The sequence below is a fragment of the Planococcus citri genome, chromosome 1 (assembly GCF_950023065.1).
Source record: "Planococcus citri chromosome 1, ihPlaCitr1.1, whole genome shotgun sequence".
NCBI classification, from domain to species: Eukaryota; Metazoa; Arthropoda; class Insecta; order Hemiptera; family Pseudococcidae; genus Planococcus; species Planococcus citri.
Genome location: NC_088677.1, coordinates 67,183,929 through 67,205,130, shown reverse-complemented (window position 1 = coordinate 67,205,130; position 21,202 = coordinate 67,183,929). Strand labels below are relative to the sequence as shown.

Below are 21,202 nucleotides of genomic sequence, written 5' to 3'. Positions count from 1 at the left end.
ATTCTCAATTTTTCAAAATTTGGATGCTTATTGTGGAGTTTAGAGACCGGAACTTGTATCAAAAAAGTAGAGATTCGAAAACAGCATCTCTAAAAACCCAGCAAACCCCAGATCACGCGAATTTTTCAACTTTTTGAAAATTGGAGCACCCATTGTGGGGGCTAGGGGGCTTATATCGAAAAAATAAGTATAAATTTGAAGACAACATCTCTAAAAACCAAGCAATAAACCATAGGTCACAAGAATTTTTCACATTTTTTTCAAACTTTGGAGAACTCATGGAGGGGAAGGGGATTTGAGGGGCTCGTATCATAAAAAAAATCTGAAATTCGGAATCAGCGCCATCGAAAACGTAACAAACAATAATTATGTCACATGATTTTCAATTTTTTTTTTTCAAAATTGGATCAAAGTTGTTGGGGGGGGGGAGACTTAAACCTTTCGAATACCGATTTGGCATAAATTTGTGGTGAGGAGCGTACACTTTTGAGGTACATATCAATATTCCAGAATGAAGAATCTTTTGATCTGTACAATGTTTAAATACATACCTCTGAATTGTGATAATTTTCAGATTTTCAAGAAGTATGTTGCTCTCCTAGCCCAGGTACCCACGTTCCACACCCAAAATTTTGGTCAAATTTTGAAATAAAGAAATAACAATTATTTGGCATATGCGAATTTTAGCTCATGTTTTCAGTTCGAGCCATCTAAATCACATAATACGACCTCAAATTTCAAAAAAATAAATAAATAAATAAATAAGAATAAAAATTCGCAAAGTTTGTTACTAAAGAAAGAAAAGGCTATGAAAAAGTATAAAATGAATAAAAAAATTTAAGAATCAAGAAATTTCACATGCCATAAATTTGACGAGTTTCTCTCCAGAATACATAATTCTCAAATAAGATTCGCTGCTTCTATCTAAAACATTAAGTACCTACGGCGGCGAGTTTTTCAAACATATCTACCTAATGCTCAAAAATATGTATTACAAACACGACTTAAAAGCTTTTTCCATCGAGTAAAAACTTGCTTCATTTTCTGATTTTTCTCCCCTTCAAATTAATACTTAAACTACCAGCTCATAAATATCTATGTACTTGGATCTGAATTTTGAAAGTTTCACCCCATATAAATCAATCAACTAAAAATCACATTCATTAGCTAGAAAATCATCAATCACTTCACAATAGTTGGGAGAAATCTCTATAGAACCATTCATGATCACTAAACAGACCCTTTACACTTTGACTCATCGCTTTAAATCAACTCAGCTTCTAGGCAAACGTTGCTTATCGCTTGTTTAATTACTAACCATAGGTTTAGATTTAGTTTTATCGTGATCATCACAGTCATCATAATTGTAATTCGATTTGACTATGCGACAGTCGAAGAAGAAGAACTATCAGGCGGTACAGGAGGAGGCAAGTCAAGAACAAATCTAACACCGCCTTCCAAAGAAAAACGTAAACCTTTTTTCAAAAAACAAGAATCAGCAGCGCCTTATGATGTGGTACCATCGATGCGTCCCGTCGTTCTAGTTGGTCCGTCGCTCAAAGGATACGAAGTCACCGATATGATGCAGAAAGCTTTATTTGATTTTTTAAAACGTAGATTTGAAGGAAGGTGAGTTGTTTTCTTTTGATCAATTTTCATGATTTTCAAAAATAAGAAAAATAATTTGATAAATCCTTTCAAATTAACACAAAATCTTCACCGGGTAGAAAAAATTTCGAATAATATTATTTAGATATCCTTGATAGGTATTTTAGATTAAAAAATTGAAAAAATTAAGTAAAATTAAGTACATCTTAAAAACCTCATCTATATGTAAATATATGCATTTTTTCAGAATAATCATAACCAGAGTAACAGCGGACGTCTCACAAGCCAAAAGATCATTCCTGAACAACCCTTCTAAACGTCCATTACTCGAAAGAACCAAAGTAAACTCAGCTGTCGAAGTACAAAATGAAATCGAAAGAATATTCGAACTTGCGAGAACATTACAGGTACCTTACTTAAGTTAGTGTAACCCATAACATTAGCCAAGTTCACCGCAAAACAATATAATCCATAGGTAGCTATGCAGTCTGAAAAGGGTACAAGACCGAAGAAGGTATCACGGTTGTGTGTATAAAAAAAACAACCAAGTATTTGCCCATTTCACATGCCTAGAATAATCACCGAGGGTAGTCGCTTTGACCTATTTAAGGGGAATACATTCCACGCATAGGTACACGTGCTCGGTGTTGGTTATAATTCACTCGATTTGCATAATATCAATTCAAAGTCATGGGCGATGCGAAATAACGAAAAAAATATATATTCGAATGGGGAAACACAAAAAACTTTTTTCAGATAAAATCCATTGTCAAACATATTTTTATATTCGATTATCACCCTTACACCTTATATTCTTATAGAGTAAACGTGTTTCAGTAACACTGACAGCTCACAACACACAAATAAATACATTTTTCAACCACGCAAATGTGACAATTTCAAAAGGGTTTAATCAAATTATTCGACATCGATTCTGGATTTCTGATTTCTATTTTTCAAAAGTGAAAATAATAAGGTAAAAAGGTATGAAAAATTCGTTTTTTTTTTTTTTTTGAAATTAAGCAGCTTATTGAATTTTTAATTCACGAACCTAATACCTATAACCAATTTCACACCTAAACAAAAAAATAAATAACTACTGAAATAATTTCAGATTCAGAGGTCTGACAATGAAATTGAATTATTTAGGTACCTTTTAAATCGTTTTATCTCCCCTAAGGAAATTTAATTTCCTGCGGCTAAATTCGTTCTTTGTTTTTTTTTCGTGAATTTTTAGCTGAAAACAGGGAGCCAAGTCGTAACCTAATTTCACCCTCTTGAATCGATTGGAAATATTTTCCAAGCATCCTGGAGTCTCCAGCCAAACCGACTTTCTGGAGCCTTCGAAATCGTTGGAAATATATCAAAATTTGATTGTAAACTGTAAAAGTTACGTGAAATATTTTCAATCGATTTGTGGAAATGAAATAAAATATTTTTGAATTTTCAAATAAATAGGGTTGAAATATTAGGATCAAAAAGGGGATTTTTACTTAACTAGAGCGTTTTTTAAAACTTTATTTTTAAAAAAATAAGTGGAATCTGCTGTACAAAAAATCCTGTTTAAGGACCTTTCTCCATCGAAAAAATCATTAATAGTACCCGCTTGATGAATTCTGAAAATATTACTTTTTTTCGAAAACTCTTTCCTCTATTCTTGGGCCATTTACATACAATCATATTTGAATAAAAATTATCATTTTTTCCACCCAAAACATTATTATTGGACCCTTCCAAGCATAGCCTGAAAATTTCACCCTGTTCCTCAAGGTCTTTCCCCCTATTTTGAGCTATTTAAAACATCCTCCTCATCTCGATTTGACAGAGTCGTTCTCCATTTTTTTTAAGGTCATTTTTGAATCTGATTGAACTACATATACGTAGAGAACATCAGTACTTTGCATTCTGTGTTTCTCTACGTGTCTTTCGATTTCGATTAAAAATTCAACAAGGCCATTCTCGTGCCAGTGGTTAGAATACCATGAAGAGAGGAAAAAATGTAACCGTTCCATTCAAATTCTATCTTGGAATTCTGCGCCAGGAGGATTCTATTCTTTCAGTTCTAAAAATGGTTTCAACAAATTTTCACCCCTAGGTCCGTTTGACCAAAAGAAACGCCGAAAAAATAGAAAATGCACCTATTTCCACAATACAGTGCCCTTTTATGGCTGAAAAGGGGAATCGATAGAGTCCAACTGGAGGTGTGATTTGAGACGTCTTTCATAGGATCAACTGCATATTCAATTTCGAGGCTGGCGCGGAATTCTGCGCCAAGAGGATTTTACTGCGTATTAGTAAAAGTCCTATCAACAATAGTTTCATAAAATATTCGACTGTGGAAACCATCAACATCCAAAAATTGTCTGAAAGGAAAAGGAAAGGGAAGAGAGGGAAGAGTACCCAAATCAATTAGCAAAATTGGTATTTTCTTCCTATCTCAGTCGAACCCTCTCCCCCTCCTCCTCTCAAAAAACCTCTATATACTTTCGTCCCTAGAAATGGGGCCAAATTATATTTGCTGTGGGTTGCATTGCCTCTCGACGGCCCTGTCTACGCTGGAATTCTGCGCCACGAGCATTTTGATACATTTCAACATGACTTTTTACAACAATAGCTTTTTAAAAAAACAAGTTTTAAAAATCCTGCACAATTTGTGTATCACTGGAAAGTGGGGGGGGGGGAGTACGACCAAGCCCAACTGACAGCGTGATTTTGGATACTTCTGATGAAAACTCAACATTGCGTTGAATGTTCAATTCAATTTCTATGTAGGAATTCTGCGCCAGGAGGATCTCACTGCACAACAGCAAAATACCTTTCAACAAATCTTTTAGAGAAAAATGAGCACTACCATTTTTATCGATGTCAAGTTGAGGGGGGAGGGGAAAGAGGCGAGCTAAACATGCAACTGAATTTGTTTGCAATTTTATATTGGAATTCTGCGCCAGGAGTATTTCATTTGTACTATCAGCAAACTTCTGTTCAACAACTACGATACATAATAAAATTTTCACAAATTTCATCCTTTTTATACATAATTTCAAACAAATCCCGTTTGTTTTTTGTTCACAGTTGGTAGTTCTGGACTGCGATACCGTCAATCATCCGTCACAATTAATGAAAACGTCACTAGCACCGATAATCGTTTACGTAAAAATTTCAAGTCCAAAGGTACGTATCCTTCCACTCAACCTCATCTACACGAGTTCAACCAACTCCATTAGGTACTCATCCACTCGTTGCTTTTTCCAGGTACTCCAAAGACTAATCAAATCGAGAGGGAAATCACAATCGAGGTTTCTAAACGTACAAATGGTAGCAGCCGAAAAGCTTAGCACGTGTCCTTCGGAAATGTTTGATGTAATTTTAGATGAAAACCAGTTAGAAGAAGCCTGCGAGCACTTGGGCGAATACCTCGAAGCGTACTGGAGAGCTGCTCATCCACCTTCGACTGCGATCATTACGCAAACGCCAATTTTAACTCGATCGCATTTATCACCTTCGGATGAAATTCACGCGAACATGGTGCCAGTGAATTCGACGTCGCCGCCAGGTAAACAAAATTGTACAATTTTGTATCATAATAAAAATAAAGATAAAAGTACTACACGTCTATGTATCTATGATAAGAGTATTTTGGTCGTATGTATTTGGTGGAACCTCCCCCTTTAGTTACATATGCAAAAGCATATAGCATACAACCTAATCCTTGTATCGAGTGAATTTTCACGCTTTATTTTCTCTCCAAATAGGAATACGCCATGGGTATCTGTTCAGTCACCCTGAAAGAGGTACGAGGTGTATGCTTCAACAAATTTAAAGGCTTCGGCTTTTTAAATTTTTTTTCTTTTTTTTTAAATACACAAATGAGTAGAATCTGCGTATGATTCGCTGACCTTAGTACATATGCCTTAGCGCTGTGTATCTTTTTACGCAAAAAAAATGCTTTTCCAATATACGTAGTTCAATTATTTTAAATTAGTAGTCGTAAGTAAAGTATTACGTAGGTATTCTTAAGTAGTTCAAATTTCATAACATAAAAGAGACAGGAGACGGAGAGAGGACTAATTTTTTATATGTATTACCTACGATAAAGTACCTGCCATTGTACATGAATGTACCTAGTAGATACTTACTCATGATAATTTATTGTGAAAAAAATCATACAGTTAATGCCATGAGAGGAGTAATACGAGGAGAATCAAAATTACGAATACCGGATTTGGATTTCAATGCAACTTTTAAGTGATATAATCTTCTCAGTGTATTCGCGAGCTTTGGCTAATCAATCCAAAAGGTACAAAAACAGGTATTGAAAAAAAAAGGTTTTGAATTTTCATCAAAATACCCACATAAATTACCTACTCCTTGTGTTTTCGATATTAATACGCGTGGTTTGTGAATTAACTTTTTTTTGTACTTAGTTACCTATTTAATCAAATCTTGACACCTGTGACGAGTCAGTATCGAAACGCATAGTGTTTGAGGGAAAAGGGGGGAGGGGTGATTTTTGATATAAATTAAACCATTGTTATTATAAGAATCAAACTTTAACTACTGATAGCAATAAAAACCATAATTAAGTAACCCTATCGTAATTTTTTAAAATAATTCTACGATTTGCTCTCTTGAGAGTGTCTCAATAAAATTTAAACGATTCACAACGAAATTACAAATCGATGTTGTAGGGGACAAAATTTAATTTTTAGGTCCGCAATTTCATCTTTGAATCTACTTACTTATAACCAAGTAGGTACCTATAATTCTTTTTTGAGCGAAAGAGGAATAATGAGTATTGTTGATGTTACTGCGTGAAAAAAAAATAGTACTACATAAAACAAAAAAACGATTACTTACTTAATCTTTTGAAGTTCATCTATAAAAAGGTTTCTCAATAATCAATTTTTGGGGGATTTTTGGAAATTGGTTGAAAGCTACAGAACCGGTGAACAATATATTCATCATAAGTATTTTAAAAGCAAAAACCATGTGATTTTCTGGACACCTTGCGGAAAGTGTCTCCCAAGTAGAACGATATGTTGAAAAAATAGGAAAATTCAACCAGTTATTTCAATATTTTTTTGTAGAGAGAAGGAAAAGAGATGAAAAAAAAATCATTTTAAAACAAAACCTTGAACAATAAAAAAAAAATACGTTTTAGGTAGGTACCTAAAAAAAAGGGAAAAAATAAAAGAAAAACAAACTTTCATTTTCATTTTGGTAAAAAAAAAAAACAGATTTGGCTTTTCGACCAATCCTGACAAAACTGAAGTTTTGGGAAATTTTTGGGAAACCTGGAAAAATATGTGATACCTAAATTCTCTTCATTTTGTTAGATTTTTGAAAATAAAAACAACCAATTTCTGGCATTTTGATATCATGTCATATTCCATAATATGTATTTTGATATTACATCAGGCTTTTAAAAACTTGGAAAATATTTGACCCACTCACAATGTTTGAGGCTTTAGAAAAAACTGCAATCAATTCCCGACATGCTCGTAATAGAATGGACTTCCAGATACCAAATCTGATTTCAGTATTTGAATAAAAAAACTGAATAGCCAAAATAAGGCCAATTTTTCAAAATGATTTTCCGATATTTTCTCACAGTTTTAGTGTATTTGGAATTCTAAACATGAAGTCGACTTAATCAAAATACATGTCCATGATTTAAAACTTTCCTGGGAGCTTCAACTTTTAATATGTACAATTCTGACAAAGAAAAGCACTTTTGAAGTAATTTTCGCAAAAAAAACTTTGGTCAATTTTGGCAAGTAAGCAGAATATTTTTTGGCAAAAATTTAGGATGAAACGGGTTTTTTAAAAATAATTTTGGCACAAAAAGGAATTTTTTGAGCGATTTTGTTCAAAAACTAGACAGCTAAGCACAGCTTAGCTGCAAAGTGTGCGTAGCTGTATACAGTTGTACAGTTTTAACTGATAGTTTACAAAAAATAATCATATTGGTACTTGTAAACACTGAATAAGATGTGAAAACAAAACTGAGAATAATTATTTAATGCTAAATGTGAACAAAAGTAAATACATATATTATTTGTGAAAACTGAATAAAATATGAAAAACAAAAATTATAAACAGAAAAAAACAACCTTTGTATTCTAAACACAAACAAAAATTTAGTAAAATATATTAGCAAAGAAGCTAGTACTAGGAACAATAATTTCATCTTCATTCTTCAGTATAAGAATTAAATTTTAGCAAAAAACAGAAAATAATAAGATTTTTGAACAATAATTTTTAAAGAAAATGAGGTTTTTGGAATTTATAGCAAAACAAGCCATCAGCTATTCGCTGATTACAAGAGAGTTTTTGCCAATCAATTTAAAAAAAAAAAATTACCATATTTCTTTTATTTATTTTGTATTGTTAATATAATAATGTTCATGAAGAAAACAGTTTACTTGAGTGCCATAAACATGAAAATATTCTCCAGCTCTTTTTTTTTCCCAATTTTAATAACTAATTTTTTTTTCAAGTTTTTAACTTTACTTTTAATACAGGTCGGATGATGGGGAATACTCCCACTCACGGAGGGCGTCATCCATACGCCACGTACCATGTAGGTTAGGGTGGCCCTTAAAAAAAATTTTGGAATTTTTTTTGGGACACCCCCTAGTTTGGTGCTATTTTATGAAAAAATAATGTATACAAATTTTTAGCTCGATCAATGCATATTAACCCGTGCCGCACCCCCCTTTTTGAAATGTAAGCACCAGGCGCGCGAGTTCAGGATTTCTCCACGATAACGCGTGGGGAATGAGACTCGTTGTACCGTGGTCCTTTATCTCTTACATGTTGTAAGTTGGTTGTTGATTCCAGGTACCTTATCAAGTTCTTTATCTGGTGTATGCATGCATAGGAGGGAAGAGGGATGTGCACTTGAAGATCAGTGATTAGTTTTCCCGACTGTAGAGATCAGTTTGCTGCCAAAAATTGCCAAATTGTGCCATTACTTCTGTTCAATTATTCCCAAAAAGGTTGAAGTCCATTCTGTTAATTTACCATGGAAAAAGATCTTGCTAAAAAGTTTTGCTTTTGAGCTAAGAATTACTAGGAAGCCCTGATTTTCCTTGAAATTATTGTCGAAGTATCGTTTTCTATCAAAATAGCAAAAAGCTCGCATTTTGCCAAAATTAAGTAGAATTTTCTTTTTTTGCCAAGATCTGCTAAAAATTGTGTTGTTTTTTGCATCAAAAAGCTCCCACTGTTTTCCAATAATTGTTCTAATGTGTCGTTTTTTCACCAGAAATCCCTAGCTAACAAGCCATTTCTTTTGCTGAAATATTCAAAAGTCTCACTTTTATTCCCAGAAATCGCAAAATTTTTTAATTTTTAGTCCAAAATTGCCAAAAAAAAAGTTTTTTTAAATCAATAGTTCAACTTATTTGGCAAAAATTTTGCGAAAAAGTACTTCCTTGGCAGTACTTAATTGCCAAAGTGTCCCGCTTTTTGCTAAAATTATTGAGTTTCATTTTGACATTTTGATTAAAAGCGAAAAGTTCTAGTTTTTTGGTGATTTTAAAATGTATTGCCCATGTTTTGTCACTTTCTTGGTTACTTTTTCGAGTTTTTTGGGTTACTAATAAATGAATGATGGATTGGCCTTTTTTTTTTTTTTTTTTTTTTTTTTTGGAAAAAATGAGTACGCGCCCTGGAATTTAAAAAAACTGTTGAATAAATTTTAAAAATAATTGCTGATATTAGAAAAACCCATTTTTTTGAACTAGTTCTATTATTTGAATTAGAAATTTTCCAAAACTTTTGCTTTCACTTCACTTGGCCTATTTAAAATGCTGTTTTACACGTTTAAAAAATAGAAGAATTAAATTGAAAAATTACATAAATAATACATAAAATTAAAAAATTTGAATTAGTACTTAATGTATTTTTTAAAACAGAATCACTCCCTTTTTAACAATTTTTATACCATCAATTGGGTTAAAATCTTGGATTTTGTCTTAAGAATTACAAACATTGTCGCAAAATGACACGAACACCTCAACCCAAACAACGTGACTTCAATCGTCCACTGGTTAGAACAAACAGGAACGTGTAAGATTGAAAAAACAAGTCGAAGTTGAGGCGCGCTAATGTACGTTTCATTTGCCACGGGTTTGTCGTGGAACAGTACTGAGCCCGCGCCTGTGATGCTATCATTACAAAAAGTTGTGTGCGGCACGGGTAAATATGCATCGATTGAGTTGAAATTTTTTATGCGTTATTTTCTCATAGAGTGGCACCAAACTAGGGGGTGTCCCGAAAAAAATTCAAATTTTTTTCCCCCACCAAGTATAAATAAGGGCCACCCTAATGTAGGTACAGCAGGATTTCTTCATTTTTCTGAAAATTAATAGTTGTAATTATTTTATCTGCAAATTCTTTTACCTGTTTAACTGTTTCAAAAAAAAAAGTATAATTTCTGCGTAATAAATATCAAATTTGATGTTATAATTTCGAAAAAGTTTGTTTATTTTTCATCAACATAATATACCAATTCAAAGAATATTTCACCGATGCATACAGGGGTGCTAACCATAACCACAAAAAAACAAAAACTGTAACTGAAATCCGAAAAACTTGAAAGCAACCTAATGAAAGTTTTTTTAATAAACAACCTCAAATAGGAAACAAGATCCATAATTTTAGCCATTTTCAAATCCTAACTGAAAACAAAAACCGAAATTTCATAGGTTTTTTTAAAAACCGTAAAAAACCATAACAAAAATAATGAAGCAGTGTGAGTAAAACCGAAACCTAAACTGATAGAATTTATTTTGGTTTTCAGTTTGGGTTTTTTTCAGTTTTCTTTATCAAAGTACATTTTTTTGCCATTCATTTTTTTTTGGCTTCATTTGTGCCTATGTATTGACTTTAATTTTGCCTCTACATTGCCACTACTTATTGGCTTCAATTAGGTATGCCACTACTTGTTGGCTTCATTTGTCCCTATGTATTGACTTTAATTTTGCCTCTACATTGCCACTACTTATTGGCTTCAATTAGGTATGCCACTACTTGTTGGCTTCATTTGTCCCTATGTATTGACTTTAATTTTGCCTCTACATTGCCACTACTTATCGGCTTCAATTAGGTATGCCACTACTTGTTGACTTCATTTGTCCCTATGTATTGACTTTAATTTTGCCTCTACATTGCCACTACTTATTGGCTTCAATTAGGTATGCCACTACTTGTTGGCTTCATTTGTCCCTATATATTGACTATATTATGCTACTACCTATTATATTGACTTGCCACTACTTATTGGCTTCAATTATTATGCCACAATTAGAAACTCAATTTGAACTAGCCTGAAAAAAACAAATGAAAATTTCAAAAAAAATAATAGATTTGAATTAAAAAAGTGAAAAAAACAAATGAAAATTTCAAAAAAAAATTATACCTAGATTTGAATTTAAAAAGCACCAGATTAAAAACTCAATTGCCTAAAAAAATAAAATTTGAATTAAAAAAAATAAATAAAATGATAAATTTCTAACCTATTAGGTAAGCACTAGATTAGAAACTGAATTTGAACTATCCTGAAAAAAAAAAATTTCAAAAAAAATAATGGATTTGAATCAAAAAAGCACCAGATTAGAAACTCAAAATTTCAAATAGTCACAAAAAAACAAAAAAACCAAAATTTCAAAAAAAAAAATATAATAGATTTGAATTAAAAAAGCACCAGATTAAAATCTCAATTTGAACTAGTCTAAAATACAAACGAAAATTTTAAAAAAAATAATAATAATAGATAATTAATAAATTTGAGGTGAAAAGCACCAGATTAGAAACTCAATTTGAACTATCCTAAAAAAAACAAATGAAAATTTCAACAAAAAAAATTAATAGATTTGAATTAAAAAAGCACCAGATTAGAAACTCAATTTGAACTAGTCTAAAAAAAACAAAAACAAAAATTTTAAAAAAAATTAATAACACCAGATTAGAAACTCAATTTAATTTGAATAAAAAAAACAAAAAAAAAATTTCAAAAAAAAATAATAGATTTGAATTAAAAAAGCACCAGATTAGAAACTCAATTTGAACTAGTCCAAAAAAAACAAAAATCAAAAATTTCAAAAAAAAAAATGAATAATAAACACCAGATTAGGAATTTGAACTAGCCTGAAAAAAACAAAAATAAAAATTTCAAAAAAAAAATAAATTTGAATTAAAAAAGCACCAGATTAAAAACTCAATTTGAACTAGTCTAAAAAAAACAAAAACAAAAATTTAAAAAAAAAGTAAATAATAACACCAGATTAGAAACTCAATTTGAACTAGTCTAAAAAAAAATAAAAATTCAAAAAAAAATATGTAGATAATAAAAAATGCATTTATAATTTTCAACCAAATAAAAAATGATAATAATAAAAACAATAATGAAGATGTAATAATTACCTGTTTATTTGAACTGAAAAGCTGCAACCATTAAATCAACACAGGAACAATATAGGTAACACTATTCTTAACAGACACAAGCTATGTAGGATACTAACTGGAATGGTGTATACTTCACAAAGGTTTCACATAAAATGAACTGCCAATTTGTTTTACTGCCGGAGGTAACCAAGTAAATTAGAAGGAACCACCCCACCAAGCCACTCCCACTTGAAATACACAGCTGGCAGACTGGGGGTGTAACAGGGTACAATGCAACGCAGGTGTTTATAAAATGATGAAGGGATAAGGCTGGGGGTATAGCAGGGTACAATGAGCGGCAGGTGGTTTATAAGTCCCCTTTACCATTTTTTAGGAATTTATGCATTAAAATAATGAACTAAAATTGCAATTACTCAGCAATTACCCATCCGAATTGAATGAAAATACATCTATACCCTCCGTCTTAATGATTCTCAAATGGTGTCCAATAGGTATAAAAAATGGTTGGATAGCTTAAGAGAACATTCAGTTACAATGAAATTTCATTTCTCAAAGCGAAACCAATAGTGTGCTACGCACACTAATGAGTTTTAGATATTGGCAAGTTTGTGCAAAATGCATGAACGTTTTTGACAGAAGATAAAAGAACCTTTTTGAGTAATTTTGGGAGAAAAAACTGAATTTTTGGAAAATTTTCAAAAAAAAAAAATCAGAACTATAGGCACAACACCACTGGAAAAATTTCAAGGAAAATGATACGTTTGGCTATTTCGGAAGTAAAAACTAAATTTTAAGAAATTTTTTCAAAAAATTGGATTTGTTAGCAACTAGGGCAAGACGCAGAATCTTTTTGGAAAAATGACTGTTTCCCCGATTTTGACAAAACAAGACTTTTGATTGAATCCATTATATAAATGGAAGCCCTGTTTTTTAGATCGTGAATAAACAAATAAAATAGCATCTTTTGGCTGAATAAAACAGGTTTTTTTAAAATAATTTTTGAAAAAACCAGACTTTCTGCTAATTTTTGCCTAAAAATGAAGTTTGTTGACAATTTGGGTAAAAAGTAGAACCGTTTTGACCAAAAAAAAAAAAAAATGTCAAACATTACGTAGTTAGTACAATTTCAACAAAGAACAATACTTTTTGAACAATTTTGGCAACAAAAGAAATACTTTTTTGGCAAAAAAAGACTATTGGGCAATTTTGTCTAAATGTGGAAAAAACTGAATTTTTTTGGGGAATTTTTTGACATTTTTTTGGATGGGGAGGCGGCTAAACCTTTCAGCGAATTCTTGGAAAAATAAAACAGAAATTTTGCTCAATTTTGACAAAAAAGCAGAATTTTTGGTTGCAACTTTTTTGGAAAATCAGGCAAAGACTGCCAATGCAAGCCATTGAAGAATGAAATGCAAGTAACGCAGGATAAGCGAGATGGTCAACAGACACCTCACAGTAGGTGCCCTTGATCACGTTTTTTTTTCTTAAGAAACGAATAGAAGCTCCAATTGAACCTTCTTGCTATCCCTTTTCAATTGAAAATTATTTCGACAGTCACAATTTTTTAATTACACTGTACAAAATGGAATATTGAAACAATTAACCAACAGCTAGTTTAATTTGAACCTCCATCACTTTCTAGAGACAGAACGAGTTGCAACGCTAGATTCACATTCAATCGTTTTTCTTCGGGGATTTTTTTCGATAACCAATTTTTTTTTTTTAATTTTGAACCGAAGGGTACCCCAAAAAGTCCTTTATTGATTAGCTGAAATAAAAGAAGATGGCGTCGTGAGCTTATTATCCACGGTGGCCACGAGTTGAGTAGATCTTATTTTTCATTCCATTTCATCAGCTTCTGTGAGATGATGCAGTAAAAAAATGATCCACAAACAAAGCATTCCAATCAACAAAGAAACAATTGAAACAGTATTCAAAAAAACGTACCCTTGGAAAAAATTTAAAAACCTGAATTTAATTTTTTTATTTTTCACCAATTTGAAAAAAATGCAAATTCGGCCCATTTCTTGTGAAAAAAAAAACAAAGTATAATCGAATTGAAGTAATCCACTGTATGGATAGGTAAAAAGGAAACTCAGCGAGAAAACGAGGCATGGAAAATTTTTCAAAATACTGCCATCTCCTAAAAAAAAAAACGCGTTGAAAGTCGAATTTTCTTTGCATCTCTCCTCCTTCTCCCTCCAAAAAAAAAAACAAATAATTCTCTATCGTGGTCATCTGTTTGAGCTTCTGGCAAAAAAATACTACCTATTACAAATTTGAACTCAAGTCTTCAGCAATAAAGATGAATTTCGGGCACTCAGTCAAACATAGATTTCTTTCTTAATTTCTCAGCAACTCAAATCGCGGAAATTCAGCAGAATTATCCGAACAACAACAACTTTCTGCGATTCAGATTACATAATACGATTTCAATTTTCAATATTACGTAGATTAATATCGAGTACCTATACTTACAATAGATTCGATTAATACTTTTTAATTATTCGTAGCGTAGAATTTTCATTACTCGTAGATAATTTTTACTCATAATTCCGTAAAACTTGCATGAATACTCTAATACCATGACATAACGTAGACCATATTATTAATTTTTACGTAGTGTAAAATATAAAACTCCATCAACAACATTAACATCGCATGCGATCTACGTAGATATTATCTAATTGGCCTTTTTAGACACGTCAAAATTTGACAATACAGCTTGTAAATGTAAACTCGATGCCAGCATCTTTATTAACTGTTCGATTAAAAATTACAGGCTATTTACCGATACGGGACCGCGGTCGAGGACATTTGGAACGCGAACGAACAGCCGAATACGACGATTACGAACCAAACGGGCATGGGCACAACGGAGCTGTCCATTATGGCACTAGTCAATACCACGTACCAAGGGCCCAATCTTCTTCACGTCAGCAAAGACAACAACAACAACAACAACAACAACAACAACGTCATCCTTTATATTACCAAGGTAGCGACGGCTCCGATATAGACAATTTCCAGCTCAGTCCGCCCGAAGAAGTGGATCCGACCTATTTAGATACCGAATACAATCTTCCTTTTCCAAATTTATACGAATCGTCGAGACGAAACGCACGTCATTGATCGCGATCCAGATGCGAGAAAAATAAAGAAAAAATCAAACTTTGTTTTTTTCTTATTTAAAGTGCTTAGTTCCGCGTATTGGGCCCATCATAGCTCAAGCTACGTAACGTGTAACTTCACCCTTTTCTTTTTTTCCTTTGTTTTTTACTTTTCTATTTTAAAATACGTATTATATATTTTATTAAATTGTATGCTCGATGTATAGCGAAATTATGATAGGTAAATGAAAAAAAAATCGAAAAAATTTACGGATTCGGTATCCATCCGCACATCCCCTCTCCCTTATACCCGCTTGACAATAATTTAAAAATGACAAAAAAAAACTCACCAATCATATGGCCGCGGTGATGAATCAGACCAGCACAGAAATTCAGCCAATCACGCAGCTTCCCGATGACATTTTTTTTCGTTCATTCGTTAATCAAACCTGGAAACCGATAACGTAAAAAAGCTCATTAGAATATAACGACCAATGTTATTCTTTGTAGAATATTATCGTTTTAATTTTTATTCGAGTTTATCTTCACTGTTTTTAATAAATTAATTTTATATACTTACGATTTTTTTATTTAGACTGAAATTCGCACATAAACTGGAAAAATATCAAAAAAATTTTACTATAAAAAAATTGCTTCTACCTTTTTCAAATTTCGCTCCTCATTTGTTGAGTTTAAAATAAGCCCAAAAAAAATATTAAGAACCCATTACGTCATACTCGAGAAAAAAAAACTGAATTTTAGCAGAAGACTGACCCCCTTACCCTTTTCCTTCCTCCCGCACAAGTGTAAATGTTATTTAAAAAGGGCTTCATCACTCTATCGTCCCTTTTTTTTCTAAAACATCTTTACGCCCAGAGACTTATTTTTCGTACGAAAAATTGCAGCGTACAAATCATATATTTATTATAATAATAAAGACCTAATGGGTTTAATGATCTTCGAATAAAAGAACAAAAAATTGTTTTTCATTCAACGGGATGAGTTGATTTGATCGGAATTTTGTTTGTAATTTGTAAATTCAACATTGTGCTATTTTTCTAGCGTACAAATATTATAAATAAATGTATAATAATATACAATATACTTTTTTTAATTATTTATTTATTTATTTATTTATCGTATTAAGCTTTGATGTTCGTTTAAATTCAAAGTAATTATATTTGTTGTCATTGTGATAAATTTATTGATTTACCGTTTAGTAAAATTTATGTAAATGAAACATTGTGTTCTTTGTTTTCTTTTTTTTTCTTTTTCGTTTCTGTATTAAAGCGTGATGTTGTATTACAAGGGCTTCGAAAACTGAAACTGGAATTCTTTACGAATAAATCATTAGAATATTGTGGTAATGTTTCTTTTTTGTTTTTTTTTTTTCAGAAAAGATTTTTTTGGTGGGGAAAGAAAAGTCGAAATAACTTGGATAGTACATATTTCAATGGATTTTTGGAAATTCTACTTAAGCAGGACTTGTACTCATTTTTTTACAAAAAAAAAAACAACAACAACAACAACTTTAGTGACGAAAAAAGTATGAGAAAGTAACCGAAAAGTGACCATAAAAATTAATTACAAACGTGAGCAAAATAATTATTTTTAATGCAGGAAAATTACCTACCTACAAAAAAATTCGATCAAGCATGACTTTTTTGACTATTATTGATACAAACGTGATACTCCATCGCAATTTTTGAAAAAAATTAAATTATTTCATAATTTTTTGATAAGACAGCCAGAATTTTTTTTTTACAAAAAAACGAGACAGAGTATTTTTGCGAAAAGAATACGTTTTGACAATTTCTGACAAACAAGTGAAACAGAGGCCAATTTTTGGAAAGAATTTGACACTTTTGAAAATTTTTCGCCAAGAACAGAAACTTTTTAACAATTTTTTAGCAACCGCAAAATTTTTTGACAATTTTCAGAAAATATGATATCTTAGCATTTGTCTTTTCAACATTTTTTTGGCAGGAAATGAGACGTCGACAATTGATTTGTTAGCAATTTTAGCAATAATCGGGACTTTTTCGGCGATTATTTGCAAAACAGTGATACGTTTTCGCAATTTCAAATGGTTTCATCGAAAAAAGTGAGACACCTCGCAACGTCTATAAAAAGCTAGATTTTTACAATTTTAGCAAAAGGCATGACTTTTTGGCAATTTTTAGCAAAAAAAAAAAAAAGAAAAGAAAAAACGAAACTTATTAATATTTTTGGAAAAAAGTAACACTTCTTGTTATTTTTGCAAAAAAAAATCAAATTGTTGGCATTTTTTTGTAAAAAAAAGGGGCCTTTAATAGTAATTTTGAAAAAAGTCAAGATTTTTTCCTATTTTTGGCAACACTCAAGAGTTGCACAATTTCAGCAAAAATCAGCACTTGCATCAACTTTTGACTAAGAAGTGAAACTTTCAGCAATTTTTTGCAAAAAAGTGATGCTTATCATTGGAAATTTTTGGTAAAAAAAAGTGAAAATTTATCGTAAAAGCAAGACTTTTGAAATTTGAAATTTAAAACTAAGCCTGCTTATTTTAAATTTTATATTTATTCGCTTGAATATCCTATTAACAGGTTTTTATCAAGTCTCAAATTAGTCTTGAGATAATGATTCCCCGAAGTTCGACCATTTCGCAAGAAATCGTAAACGTTTGGAGATTACCATACCTCTTCCTTTCTATAAGGTTGGATTAGAATGGAAATGATGCTGAAAAAAAGAGCGAAATCGATAGATTTGGTTTTATTTTTATTCTGGTTGATGTGATATCAAGTATAACTAAGTATCTATTTTTTACAAGTTTATGGTTTTCAGCTTTTCAAATTCCGTAACGAGCAACGTGCTCATTAATAAAATTTTGAAGAAATAGTAGGCATACTCGGATGTATACCGACGTCAAACATTGTACGACAACTGGGGACACCAGGAAGATTTTTCGAAAGTCACATCACGCCTCGGGCCCGACAAAGGTTGAAATTGGCCATATAAATCTATACCTACGTCATGCAAATTAGCGAGGTATCGGATACTTCATAGTGAGAAAACATAATAATTGAAAAAAAATGGAAGATTGATCAGTCGCAAATGATAACTACTTGAGCAAACACTTTGCAGATGCACATCGCAGTATCGAATATCAATGCGTCAGTCAGTACAATTGACGTCATTCCATCAAGATATTGAATGACATAAATTCTATGTACATCATTTACTTATCTATTAATTATATAGACTCTTTAAGAAGCCGGATTTTGCTTACTAATTAGAAGGTTTAACTTATAATTCGGCACTTCGTTTTTTCTCAAATTTCTCGATTCATTAAAAAAAAACAACTAAGTATAGTATAATTTATACCAATTTTGAACGTTTTCAAAACTTGGAATGGAATTTTACTATCTCTGGAATGAAAGGAGAGGCGATCTAAGGCAAGGCAAAGCAAGACAGTCTATTTTATGTATTTTTTTCGTCCATACCTAAGAAATTTTAAAGAAAATTCTTGTGTTTATTCCTTTCTATCTTTTTTAATTGAACTAACAATTTTTAATCCATTTTTTGTATTTTGATCATTTGCTAATACTTTGGGCGCCATAGTAAACTTAAATTTTATTCAAAATAGTTGAAAAATCGCAATTAAAACAAAATTAAGCAATAAAAAAACTTCTTTCATCTACATCTCCAAGATCGCAACCATTAGTTTTTTAGCTCAATTTTAGAGTTAATGTAAGTAAGTTTACCGATTGGTAACGATGGTAACTGCGTTAGTTAACGGTTTTGAAACTCTCATAACTCGCTTATCACACATACCGAAATTTCAGGAATAGCTACCCTGGAAAATTTAAATTTTTAAAAATCTGCTGGATGCTACAAAACTACTCAAAATGGTTCAAAATCGTTTCCAATCGATTCGGGGAATTAAAAATACTGCAAGGCAACCAAATTTCAGATCTCAAGGCAAATTTGTTGAAATTTCGATTTTTTCACATTTTTGATCTAAATTTGATTTTTAGAAATCCGCCGAAAATCGAAAACTGCACTTCAGCATCAGAAATTTTAGCTGATGACGTATTATTGCATGCTCTTTTGATATAGGTTTCTCAGATTCAAAAATGTGTCTGTCTGTTTGGGATACTTCCCTGACACCGGAAATTCTGGTCAAAAATCGAGATTTCCAAACAGGGCCGTCGAGAGTAGTGGGCAAAGAGGGCAGTTTGCCCCGGGCCTGCACTTTCTGGAAGGCCCAGCAAAAAAAAAATATAAAAGAAAACCTGTTTTTTCACATCTCAAAACACAAATTTTCGAATGCTTTTGCCCTTTTCTCTTGGGCTTGTTTTCTTTTCTTTTTCAAAATTGAAATTTCTAAAAAAAAATACATATTAAAGTTTTTAAGTGAAAAAATGAACTTCTCGTGCAAAAAGTATCGTTTTTTGCCTTTCGCAATACAAATTTTTAAGAGCTTTCGCCCTCACTTGAACCGGTTCTCTTTTCTTTTTCAAAATTAATATCGTAAGAAAAAATATTTCAAATTCTGAAATTTTTTAAAACCCAAAAAATAAACTCCTTGCATAAAAAAAACATTGTTTTTATGTAGTTCTCTCAAAACACGAATTTTCAAAAGTTTTCGGCCTCGCTTCGCTTGGGCCTGTCCTCTTTTTTTTTCGAAGTCACCTTTTTTTTTTTTTTTGGGGGGGGGGTGTTTATAATAATTACAAGATTATTACACCCGTATCACCTTCATAAAAAAACATCGTTTTTAAGCATCTCGAAATCAAATTTTCAAAAATTTTCGCCCTTGTTTTGCTCGGTCAATTTGTTTCTTGCTTTAAAATTTAAAAATTCTAATTTGAGCCCTTAAAAAATCTAAAACAAAAAAATTAAAATTTTCTTAAGTCATGAGGGCCATTCTACGTCAATTTAACCAAGAAATGGTAAGAGTGGGTCGGCGATTTTTATGAAATTTTTCCTGTGGAAAGACTTTTTGAAGCGATGGCCAATGGCGCCAATCTTAGCCCTTTAGCCCTTTTTTAAAGGCTGCTAGGGGGTGTCAAAGTTTTCAGTCAACTTAAAATATCATCCATTTCAGCAGTGGATTACTCGATCGATAACCGCGATACCTACAAAAATGGAACTTTTTCCAATAGTTAGGGGTTTTGAAAGGCTTTTTGGTAATGTCATGAAAATCAGAGTTGCCACTTTTTTTTCGTACGAAAAATTAGCTAGAAAAGTTTCAAAACGTAGTCTTCATATGGTTCCGACTTTCAAAAATTCTGAAAAAAATATATTAACATGAAAAAAAGTTTTGATTGGTCAAGTTGACCCATTTGACCCCTATTTTTATTTATCAGTTGAAAAATGTGAAAAAACCCTTTAACTCGATGAAATAAACTCATCACAAAAAAATCAAAATTCGAAGAAATTCAATTTTCAATTACAAACGTCAAAAAAAGTTTAAATTCATTCAGTTGTCTTATTTTGACCTCCTTCTGACGTATTTCATGAAAAAGTTGATAAAAATTACACTTATGGCAAACAAATTAATATTCATTTCTTTTTTCAATTGAGTGAATTGAAAAATTTTTAATTTTTCTGCTATGAGTGTAATTTTTTCAACGAGCTTAGAACTTCATAACTTGAGTAATTTTATCTTGAAGGCAATGGAAAAGTCTTGGTTTCGAATCAAAGACCATAAAAAATCACGATTTAGGCAAATTGGGGGAGGAAAAAATGAAGAAAAAAAGTAGTAACTCTTACAATGACATTCTAACTCAAAATCACAAATGTGAAGGAATTTTCCCTCCACATTTATGAAAGAATCGTTACATGTAATTTTTTTTAGAATTTCATCAGGCATAATCAGATTTTTACTGTGCTGACAATTTTTTTTTTATTGTGAGTTATGAAGTGTTAGAATTAGAGTAAGTAGGTCTATCGATATGCAATCATATTTTTTATGTACATATAATTGAAACTTTGAAATAATTTCTTCACTATGCAGAATATAAAAATTGGCTGACGAACTCGAACGGTACTCAAGGCTCTCCTTTCTTCCCTCGTCTACAGTTCAT

General features: G+C 31.6%; 1 protein-coding gene across 10 annotated transcripts in view; it reads left to right on the top strand.

Moving 5' to 3' along the window:
* LOC135833476 (voltage-dependent L-type calcium channel subunit beta-2-like) overlaps nucleotides 1–16,498 on the top strand; it is a 67,396-nt gene extending 50,898 nt beyond the window's left edge. For 7 of the 10 annotated variants that reach the window (XM_065347329.1, XM_065347331.1, XM_065347326.1 and 4 more), the window contains 6 exons: nucleotides 1,392–1,629; nucleotides 1,856–2,015; nucleotides 4,681–4,779; nucleotides 4,861–5,161; nucleotides 5,361–5,399; nucleotides 14,804–16,498. In XM_065347329.1, coding sequence (XP_065203401.1) covers nucleotides 1,392–1,629; nucleotides 1,856–2,015; nucleotides 4,681–4,779; nucleotides 4,861–5,161; nucleotides 5,361–5,399; nucleotides 14,804–15,153 — 1,187 coding nt within the window. In that variant the 3' untranslated portion in view covers nucleotides 15,154–16,498. Of the gene's footprint in view, nucleotides 1–1,391; nucleotides 1,630–1,855; nucleotides 2,016–4,680; nucleotides 4,780–4,860; nucleotides 5,162–5,360; nucleotides 5,400–5,777; nucleotides 5,918–14,803 lie in introns of all 10 variants that reach the window. The other 3 variants (XR_010556470.1, XM_065347332.1, XM_065347330.1) reach the window with 3 other exon arrangements.
* The last annotated feature ends 4,704 nt before the right edge of the window (nucleotides 16,499–21,202 follow it).